The sequence below is a fragment of the Morone saxatilis genome, unplaced genomic scaffold (genome assembly GCF_004916995.1).
Source record: "Morone saxatilis isolate NCDOM2014 unplaced genomic scaffold, NCSU_SB_2.0 Contig0, whole genome shotgun sequence".
Lineage (NCBI taxonomy): Eukaryota > Metazoa > Chordata > Actinopteri > Moronidae > Morone > Morone saxatilis.
Window position 1 is genome coordinate 14,801,210 of NW_023339650.1, and position 10,985 is coordinate 14,812,194.

Sequence of the window (10,985 nt, forward strand, 5' to 3'; positions counted from 1 at the left end):
GAGGGTACATCTGATTTTTTCCAGATTAAATTGTTCAATAAAAATAATTTAAAAAAAGATAAATCGAGATTTGTTGCTTTTTGTAATCTTCATACAGAAACAGTTTCACATCTGTTTTTTTATTGTGATATATCTAAAAAGTTTTGGAGTGATGTTGAATCTCATTTTTTTGATGCTGCTAACTCTGTCTACTCTCTTACCCTTAAAGATGTTATTTGCTACTATGTTAGAGAAAACTTTGAATTATTCTGAGATACTTGAGATGCTAAGTCATTATTTTTATAAGCCAAGTCAATATTCAGATAATGTTTTCCTATTATTTCGGGTCAAAGTCAAGTCAAGTCAAAATATTGAGTTTTTCAATATTTTGAGATGCTAAGTTAATATCTCGAGGTGCTTACTCAATATTCAGAGAAAGTTTCTCATTAATTTGAGATGCTAAGTCAATATTCTGAGATACTTGAGATGCTAAGTCATTATTTTGATAAGCTAAGTCAGAATCAGAAATCAGAATCAGAAATACTTTATTGATATCGTTGGAAATCTGTTGTCAAAATAATAAATTGTAATGTAAATGTGCCTGATTTAAACTAAGCGAAAGGTTAATTATAACCAATATACAGACAAAAAGGCAAAACATAGACTGCATGTAAAATATATTTTGAATAAACAACCTTTACATGTTTTTCATATAATATTTTGTGTGATTATGACAAACACATTTACAAAATACTTTAACTTGACACGTTTTTAATTATACATACACACCATAAGGAAATTAATACAAAAGCTCAGTGAAGACCAAGAGGTCATTAAACTTTTACCTTTTCTAAGATTAAAATGGCTCTGATGAATAGAAACATTTTCTGGTCTGTTTCCACTGATTTAAATGAGTGTATTACAGTGCAGGTGCCAGGAAGTCTCCAAGACTCCACACATCAAATATAGTATAGTGTCAGCTCAACAACAACCCTCCCATTAGCCGATATATACCCACCACACTGCCAAAGGTAATACAGAGTTGGGTGTATGGCTCTTCTATATTTTCCAACGTATCAAGAAACTGGGACACTCCAAGGTCTTCTAACCTTAGCGACTAGACAGTCTCAATTGTCTCACAATGCCCCTCTTAAGTTATTCAACAGAGGATTTAACAGTGATTCAGCAGTTTCAGATACACATTTCAATACTTTTTAAACCACAACTTCTGAGCAGACTTTTAAATAAATTCGTCTTTAATTGATTGACTTGAAAGGATTGACTTTAAAGTGGGTTATAGAGAAGATATGCATAATTATCAAACACACAAACCACAAGCAGTTTTTATGCGATTTTATTTTTCAAACGTTGCAGACATTTCATCACCAAATCACATTAGCGGAACAACTACAGCACTTTATAGTTGTTAGATGTAAATATACAGAGATAATCCAATAGAAATGTTTTGCATTTTTGCTAGTGTACAGTTTAGTGACTGCGGGAAAGTGATATTCATTGATCAATGCAGTGACAGCAAAGGGAAAGCAACAGTGGGGAGAGGGGAATAAAAGCTTCAGTAATAACATTGTGAGTGCAAACATTAGCGTTACTTTTTCATCTCCAGGATTCCACTTCCTGGCCCGCGCCGCTTTGCACTGCAGATGTTACAGAACTGAACCCCGGGAATCTGAAACGGGAAGGAGGGAAACGATAGAGGAGTCTCAACATATGCGTTAAAATAGAATAGAGACTGGAGAAACATGACACACACAGACTACAGGGAAGATACTTACTGTTCCTGAAGATGGTAAACATTCCTTGTGAAACATGTGTCTGCAGTGAAACACCACCACACTGAAGGGTTTGGCCATGTCTGAAACACAGGCGTGATGAATTAATAATTTTAATGTAAAACAGAGTTAAAATACTTGCATACAACTGCATAGAAAACCCACCTGATGGTAATATTGTGGCATGACACGATTCGCAAATGTTCTCCTCTGAAAAGAAAACCAACATGAGTAATAGTTTAAAAATGACTTCTTCCGCTGCTTCTGCTTCATGAACGCAAACAAAAGTGTACCTACCGTCGACCCGGACTCCTCTCATCTGTGTTCGGTGCATCTTCTGGAGCAGAGAGAGGGAGTCGGCCACCAGGATCTTCTTACATCCTTCCCTCAAAAGAATCTTAGAAGCAGGAAAACAAACAGTTGGTTAATAAAGAAAACAACATGATAAATAGCTCTTAAGTTAAGTTCAATGTCTCATTATTTCCCCCGCTTAAATCACCCTAATTATTTCTAAATGGAGCTACAGAGGTTATACAATCCACACATGAATAGCGAAATTAGGTTACATAGCAAAATCATTGCTCCCCCAGTATAAAAAAATATATTTGACCCTCTTATTATACTTGTGTAGGATTCAGCCTTCTAAATGTGTAGGAGAAACTACGGTGGCCGCAAAAACTCACAAAAGTTTCCTATCTAGGACCAGTGTTTGGTTTGTCTGTTCTGGGCTACTGTAACATGGCAGTTTTGCCATTTTCCCACTCCCTCGGTAGATAAAAACAACTAATTTAAGGTAACAAAAACACAATGATTCTCATATTCAGGTGACTATACATCCCAACGGCCGTCACTCTGACAAACAATAAACTCCAGACACAGTGTCAGGAACAATCCCTGTGCAATAACCCTGGGACTCTAACATCTACTGCACCTGTAAACTATTTATTAATTTTCTTCATTGTTGAAACTAATTCAAAACACATCTACCCATACTGGGGCTGGCTATATATATACTGTCATATCCACCTACCTCATATATATACTGTATAACTGTATAACTATATAAATGTGTAACTGTACACAGAAGTTAATGTCTATTTTGTTGCATTTGTTGTCCTGTTTATTTATGCTGTTAGTCTGTGTATGTACATCGAGACATTGATTGTTTCTGATTCTATACACTAATTGAAACATACCTATGAATATTATCTTTTCTATTCTGCCAATAGATCATCCTAAATGTTACACACTTGACCTTTAATACAGTAAGAAATGTTCAGTAAACTCCATTCCTTCAAAAAAAAACTTTAAATCTTTTGCTCCACTTACATTGAACCTGCAGCAGCAGGATACAAAACAGAATCATTGATTTCAAAGTATTAATGCAACCCCCAACTGACTGTACTGTTACCTAAATCGAACAAGAGAAACTCTTTAAACTGATTTTTTTATTCCTTCATCATAAAGACTTCAAGTGTAAAAAAAAAGTTAGATAATCATAGTGAAACATATCTAACCTGTAGATTGTAGTCCTGGAGGATTTTTACAAGTGAATCTCTGAGGTTTGGGATCTCCATGCCCTCTTTAATGCGATGGATGAGCAGGATGGGATCCACATGGGTACCAATGTTATTAAGGAGGCCAGTGATGAATGCTGGGGACCCAACAGCAGACAGACAGAAACAAAGGGATAATATGAAAGTGAGAATATGACAAAGACAAACAGAATCAAATGAAAGACAAGCAGAGGATTAGAAAAACAAATCAATAGGAGGCTGTATCATACGTGGTTTGTCAATAGAGTAAGAGATGAGATCCTCCCAGAGCTCTGCATCATCCTGTTCTTTGGCAAACTCTATGGCCTTGTCCACGTCCTCCAGCTCCTCCATGATCATCTGCAGAGCTCGTCTGCAGTTCCCCATCCTGCCTGGGGGGACACAGTAGCTGGATTAGTTTTCTTTTAATCATTTAAAACACGCTTAAAAGTAAGAATACAGACCTTAACTAACAACTTACTGAGCAGGAAGACAGTCTCCTCTACAAAGTTCCTCTGCTGACAAACCTCAAGAGCCTGAGAGGAAAAGACAGAAAACTCTTGTAGCTTCTGGAAACTTGGATGTGCGGTAGGATGACATGTAAGAATTGTACCTTTTCAAGAGGGCAGTGCGTGCTGTCTCTCAGGAAAGGTAAGAGATTCGGCCGGTCATATTCGGCATACAGGACAATCTGTCTCTCGTGGTATTTCTGGCCTTTGTGGTGGTCCCGTTTGAACAGTTTATGGAGGTACTGTGGGGAAAAAGGATGAGTCAAATCACTTCTGAATTCAATTTTGAGAGTTAATATGATTTATGTTTAAAGTTACACATATCTCAGCTCACCACATGCAGAAGCTCGGGCCTGTCTGCTAATTCTTCCACCACCCTGTCCGTCTGCGAGCACAGAGAAGAGAACCAGGATCAGCGGGCAGGATGTTTTAATCAGATCTTTTAATGAAAAACTAACAGACATGAGGTGCACTTACTGATATCTTGTCTTCATTGTCGAGTAGCATGTCAACAGCTTTCTGAAAAAAAATTGGATTACGATACAGTGAGAATGCTGCTGGTGACATTCTTTGATTGTCTTTCTTAAAAAAGAAAGTAAACAAGGCAATTAAATGTGTTTTCAGTCCATTATCAGGCTTTTACCTCTTTGTCAAAGTCCATGAGGAGTACAATCTTGTCCTCTATGGAAGAGAAAAGGTTGTGTTTGTGGATCAGCTGGTAAACGTCTTTGTGCCTCAGTCTCAGGTAGATCTCTAAGGCTCTGTCGTACCGCTGGTCGTATGTGTACCTGCAACAGCATCAAACACCAACAAGGGACTTTATACAGGTTGATTTTCTGTCAGTTTCGTCAAGTCATTGGAAGTATTAATTCTTCAGTGAATACACATCTGCATGCAAATATTGTGCAACCGAGCATTGTTTTATCTCCAGTCTAGATTCCTAAAACTAAATACGTGATACTGAATTCCATACAAATGTGTATAAGATGTTGAGATACAAACTATTTATTCAATTGGTGAAGTAATGCACGTGTCCACTCACAGTTCAGCCAACGTGGTGAGCAAGGTTCTGTTAGTGGGGTCCCTCTTCAGGTGGTCGGTGACCGCCTGAACAATCGCCATGTTATTATAAAGCTCTCCAGGCCATTCACGGACCAGTGTGGCGAAACCCTTTTTTTGTGGACAGCACAGGAAGTGGGACAAACCATAAGCTGACGACCAACCAGCAGACACTAGATTTGTCACAGGATGTCAAGACTATCGGGGACAAAGTACCTCATAATCAGTTTTGAGAAATTCATGCAAGATCATTTCATAGATGGCCGGTCTGAGGCGCAGATCCCCTCTGGGTAAGTACTGACTGATGGCCTGAAATCAGAGAGCGGAGGAGCAATATTGATGAGAGACTGATACTGGAATAAAAAAAAGAGAGACAAAACTTCTGAACAAGAGTCCCAGACCTACCTTCAACTGTCCGATGGTCTTGAACCTGTATACTTCATTTTCCCAAAGTTCCATGTTTTTCCCAAGAACCTTTTGGCACTTCCTGAATTTAGAAAAAGTCAGTAAGACGTTAACATACAGTATATAAACTATATGGTCTTTGTGCTTAAAAGTTAGTTAGTGGATTTAAGCTCCACTTACTGGTTAAAGCTCTGGACAAGCAAGCAAGTTAGTAAGTTTTTGTTAAATGATGAATTTCTAGTTGAATGTGTTTTGCATACTTAATATCCACACTTGAGTCTATAATACAGATAATTAAAATCTCATCTTATCTGTTCAGTAACCATGACATTTTTCATGGCAATAAATTGGGATTATGTGAGTTTTCTCTCTTTCGACAACTTTAAATGAATATTTGAATATCCCACACACACACAGAACATCAACCCTACCTCGCAGCATTGTCATAGTCTCCTTTCTCCACCAAGTGGTTGATGTAAGCCATCCCAATTTTCTGAACGTCGTGCCTCTTGATGTTTTTGAAGCTGATCTCTGCAGCCATCAGTGCCTCCTGTCATTGTGAAACCACAGTGACAGGACACACAGTTAAAACTATATAATTGTTCACTGTAACCTTTTGCAGCGTTCATAAAACTCGGCAGCACAAACCTCATATTTCTTCTTTTCAAGCAGCCAATCGATGTGGTCATCTTGGTCTCGCTCCTTGGCCACAACGATGTCTTTGGGACTGATGATGTAGAAGAGCGACTCTCCCTCAGAATGCTCTGTTAATGAAAATACATTTATGCCTCTGCGTATTGCGCATTACAGCTGACATTTGATAGTCGATGCATAATGCAATCAGAGCGCAGTAAAAGGCTGCGTGACATTTCTCCGAGGGCTGTTTTTATAGTCTCACCGAGGCGGTAGTCTCTGCACTCATTGTCTTGGAAGTTGCGCACGGTCAGCGCGTCTGAAGAGATCTCCTCACAGCCTTCAGGGAGAGTCTGGATGATGTCGAGACGAGGCCGCGCACGGAAATCCTCATCCTGCAAATACACGCACAATGAGTAAAAAAAACCTTTTCTACCACATTTGCCCCATTAATATATACGTTAAAGAAGTGGCCGTTAATTACCATGTGATCAGAGTTCTCCTTCACAAAGTACAAGGTGACGAGCTGATCTGCCAGCGGCGCCAGACCGCTGATGAAGAACTCTGTCTCAAATGCAGACACTGTTTGGGAAAAGACACAGAAACCAAAACAAAAAGGATCAGAGATACAATCTTCTTCTTAAAGTGCATTTAATCCATTTGTAACTTAATATTGATATTCTATATCCTGAACTGCCATGGCTACCATTTAGACTTCACACAACCAGAATGTGAGGTCCTCTTCTACTGTATCCTCTTCTGCTTCTCTCTGTTGATCATTAGCACTCACACAAATTCCAGTGCATTTATCACAGCAGGCCGATGAAATGACTGGCATTCAGATTAATAAGCCTTTTATTGTATAACTTACCTGAGTTTAGTTATTTTTTCTAAGTGTCATTTAGTTTTATTCTCGCTTTACTTTGTATTTCATTTCACTATTGTGGTTAGCTGTTCTGCCTTCATGTTCCAAAGCACTTTTTATTGCTTTTGTTTTCATAAAACAACCTTGCAACCTTTGTTCATAAATAAAGTTTATTATCAAATAGTTTATTATAATGTGCAGTGTATTTTATACCTATTTCCACATAGCGGCTGGGCAGATCTCTCATCTCAGTAGGATTTCGCTCTTTCACAACACAAATCTGAGGAGAAATAAGAAAATACAGAAATTTGGAAAACTTGGAATCTAGTATCTGTAATGTCAATCTTATCAATAATAATCAATTTAAATAGAAAAGTAGCAAAAACCTTAATGGAAGTCCCCCAGCCAACAATGAGAGTGGCGTTGTCTTTCCAACACAGGCTGCATGGGTACATGTCAGGCCTCAGACTGACATTATCCCGCAGCACATTTGTGATCCGCTGTTTTGTACTGATATCATAGATTTTGACGCCCTAGAAGAAACCAAACGTTCAGCATTTTCACAATCAATACTGTACTTTTTTTTATTGACGTCTCTGACAGATCACTCACCACATTGTTGGCCCAGGCAATAAGGTTAGCTCTCCACTGGATATTAGTGATTGAGCCCTCGCCTTCATGGAGAACAGACGTCTTCCAGCGGTTCAACCAGTTTCTTTCGTACAGGAGCAGCTTTGGGAAAAGAAAACAGGAACATATTTAATACTGCGCAGTTTTTATATCAGCACCTCAAGGAGTGCAGTTGTGCAACCCCGCCTACAGAGGGCAGTAGATGAACAGCACATTGCACAGGAGCATCCAGGCAGGAGCTGTGTCTGGAGAAAAGGGAGAAACAGCCTTATAGATTTAACTTAAACTGTTGGGAACTTTCTCATTCACGCTGCAAATGATGAAGTAAAACCTGACTTTGGTTCTTATATGAAGATCTTAATTCCACTTCAGAGCATTTGCGCACAAAGACAATGAAGACAGATTGTTCATTAGACTCCGTCTAAGTGAGAAAGCTTCACATTAGCTTCACATTCAGCAGTGGGAGAAGTAATTTTACAGTTTCACACGGTCGACGTAATTTGCAAGTAGAAGATGGTGTGAAAGCCATAAAGAAAGGGTTGAAAACTTGATGCATTACAAACTTGATTTCATACATCTCTCTTACTCTCATGAAATGGCTACACGCCATTTATTGTAGTCTCTGTGAGTGGTGTAAAGTATAGAAACAAGTATTTAAGCACATTATGTTTTCATGCTATGTATATTTACTTCTCAGAGAGGTGTGGAAGCTCAGTGCCAGTGTGTTTTTAACCACAATGCACTGTGGCACCAAGGTGGTCACAGAACTATTTTATAAATTGCAGTTTAATGTTCAGGCCTTGTATTGTACATGCCGTAGAGGACAAAGCCTGTCATTCACATTCCCTGCATTGTTATTGTCCTTACTATATAAAATGATACAACCCCACCCCACAAAAAAAAAAAAAAAGAAAAAAAAAAAAGGTGCATAATATTACCAAGGATACTGAGAGAAGGTTGTATCGGCTCTTTAATTCAGCAGTTGGGCTATGTTAATAAACCGTTTGCTTTACAAAGAGATGATATGACAAAAGAACTGTGGAGACAAAATTGAATTTCCTTTGACAGGATGTGGCTCCCGTTGAGGCTTATTGATTTTCATCACAGGCACATTGTGGAGGCCTTCACAACTTGGAACTGAGAGGAATCAGCGGCAATTGAAAGAAAATGGCAAAGTAACACTAACAATGGGGTTTCATAAAAAAGTTGTTTTTCCTCACCCCTGTTGTATAAATGTCAGTATACTTTATTTATGGATAGTTCTGCAATGACGCTACTTCCGAGCGGTTTATAGTTGTGGGCAGTAATTGGCGTGTGGTAATGGGTAGGTGGTTTTACTTCCAAAACACAAAACGACAAATCTAATGTCTACGATGCTTTTCACCTTCCTTTGTGACATACCTACCAGAGACAACTTTGAGGAGAGTGATCACTATATGCACCTGGAAATCCTAAGACTATGTACCCTCTTGATAATGACATCTACTTGCTGTGGTTGTGAAGCATTGCCTTTCAAACACTGTTGAGCGAACAGCACTTTGTGAAAATGGGCAGCTCTCCCGAGAGCACTCCAGCAAAGAGACAGGAAAGTAAGAGCCTTTCACACCAGACACAAGACCTGTACATCGGCTTCAGCTGAGCCAAAGTGAGGAGGTTTGCAGGATTAGGTTTCACCCGGACACAATCAGGATGAATTATTGTGGCAGGAAATGTCTAAAACTGTACATAATGACAGCACGAGTAAAAAAAAAAGTGACTCAAACCTACCTTGTTGCCCCCAGTGACAAACTGTTTGTAGTTTGATCTCGTGAACTGTGGGTGTAAAGCCACCACCTGCAAAACAATACATGACAGATTAGACTACGTCGGTTTTACTGTTCTGGAGAGTCCAAATTTGCAGGTAATAGCTGGCAGATGAATGCTAAGACACCGTTTTGATAAGAACTTACTTTGATGGGACAGTCAAAGTTCTCATGGAAGCCCTCTCTTGTATAGAGACCAAACACTTGCACCTGGAACAGAGATGAGACGGCAAGAACGGCAAGCAAAGGTGAATAACTCAAAATTTCTCCTTTAATTGCTGCCTCTGCAACTATCCGAGGCCAGCGGGGGGAATTGTGGTCAGAAAAGACTTTGATTGGCTCCCTACTTCTCCGTTGGGTCACCAATTAGTGGACAAGTTGATTCTTTGAACCCTGCAGGGTTTAGAAACAGGAGTCCTGATCTTGGACTCAGTTGGCTACAACAAACTCTAATGTACCATTAGAGTCCATGACACCCAGTCTCTCTTCATCTAAAGGCCCAAAAAAAGAAGGCATTTTTTAAAAAGTAGGGGAATAATATAAAACTCTGATTCAATCTCTTCTTTGGAACCGCACCAGCGATTAAGGATTAAGTTAGATTTTCAAAGGATTAACAGCCAACTGAATTGGTTGAGGGCAAACAATTGCTGTAGCATTGATTTTAATTGTCTGCTCCACTTTTTGTGCGACAAGATCTTGGGTTTTTTTTTCTTTTTTTTGCCACCAGAGTGCTGGAAGTTGGGGGAAAGGGGGGAGGGTGATATCAGAGAGCATATCTTGACTGTGAAATCCATGAAGGATGGTGGTAATGATGAGAAGAGACAAGATAACAGCAAGGTGGAGAACATGGGAGAGGGTATCCATAGACGGCTGATGGCTGACTGACAGCTCAACGGATCTGAGTGCAAGCCTTCTTTCCCCTACTCTTCAAAATTGGTACAAGCTTTTTATAAATTCTCGCATCATGAAAAAAATATGGGTTTATGTGTAGATATGGTGACGATAAAACTTCAGGTTAATGCTCCGACTGTGGGAAGAACTGCAGTCGAAAAAATTCACTACCACGTTCCACATCATTAGCATAAAGCCGAAGACTGATAAGATGACTTTTATATGAATCTGAGGATGAATTATGAAAGATGAGAAACACTGATTGGTGACTTTATTTTATTTTTTGCTGCAGGCCCAAGGATCAGTAACCGGCGCTGATGAGTAGAGAGATCTCACCTTCCCATCCTCGGAGCAGATGCCCACATGCTCTCCACTTTCATCCAGACTGATCTGGTTGATCTTCACTGAACTCTGCGGAGACACAATATCAAGGCATCTTTTTTTAGAGGCGGGCGAATATCTTTGTGGCCGGTAAAATGTTGCTGGCTGACATTTTACCCCACTAAGTGAAATGCCAGAAAAAGCGGAAGGCAAAAAAATTTGAGTATGTAATGGATGCATAGTCCCATATGTGTCAATGCACAGAGCGTGGCATTAACACGCTGAAGGTTAGGGGGTCCCAATCCACCGCTGATGCTTTCATGACACTATAGCAGCTCTTTAGATAAAAGGATCAACAAAATGGCATAAATTAAAGCAAATGTTACTTACAAACCATCCCTAAAGGGCTGGCTGTGCCTCTGTGTAGACTAAAGGAGAAAAAGTTCTTTACTTATTATATATTTACACTTTCTCCAGCTTCACCTTGTTATCTGGTACACATACTGAATCAATTTCTGCTTTTCACTTAAAAAAAAAAAGGTACAGTGGGCGCCCGGTTAGCTCAG

General features: G+C 39.3%; 1 protein-coding gene across 1 annotated transcript in view; it reads right to left on the minus strand.

Annotated features, from left to right (window-relative positions):
• Positions 1-1,317: 1,317 nt before the first annotated feature.
• vps41 (VPS41 subunit of HOPS complex) overlaps positions 1,318-10,985 on the minus strand; it is a 17,256-nt gene continuing 7,588 nt past the window's right edge. The window contains exons 5-28 of the mRNA XM_035651800.1: positions 10,435-10,509; positions 9,355-9,417; positions 9,173-9,238; positions 7,388-7,507; positions 7,162-7,308; positions 6,989-7,055; positions 6,395-6,492; positions 6,176-6,305; positions 5,926-6,041; positions 5,709-5,827; positions 5,278-5,359; positions 5,089-5,181; positions 4,856-4,983; positions 4,457-4,601; positions 4,291-4,332; positions 4,148-4,198; positions 3,918-4,055; positions 3,786-3,840; positions 3,556-3,696; positions 3,287-3,423; positions 2,067-2,166; positions 1,935-1,979; positions 1,773-1,852; positions 1,318-1,666 (exon numbers count right to left, since the gene is read on the minus strand). Of these exons, the coding sequence (XP_035507693.1) occupies positions 1,586-1,666; positions 1,773-1,852; positions 1,935-1,979; positions 2,067-2,166; positions 3,287-3,423; positions 3,556-3,696; positions 3,786-3,840; positions 3,918-4,055; positions 4,148-4,198; positions 4,291-4,332; positions 4,457-4,601; positions 4,856-4,983; positions 5,089-5,181; positions 5,278-5,359; positions 5,709-5,827; positions 5,926-6,041; positions 6,176-6,305; positions 6,395-6,492; positions 6,989-7,055; positions 7,162-7,308; positions 7,388-7,507; positions 9,173-9,238; positions 9,355-9,417; positions 10,435-10,509 (2,319 nt within the window). The 3' untranslated portion in view covers positions 1,318-1,585. The remainder of the gene's footprint in view (positions 1,667-1,772; positions 1,853-1,934; positions 1,980-2,066; positions 2,167-3,286; positions 3,424-3,555; positions 3,697-3,785; positions 3,841-3,917; positions 4,056-4,147; positions 4,199-4,290; positions 4,333-4,456; positions 4,602-4,855; positions 4,984-5,088; positions 5,182-5,277; positions 5,360-5,708; positions 5,828-5,925; positions 6,042-6,175; positions 6,306-6,394; positions 6,493-6,988; positions 7,056-7,161; positions 7,309-7,387; positions 7,508-9,172; positions 9,239-9,354; positions 9,418-10,434; positions 10,510-10,985) is intronic.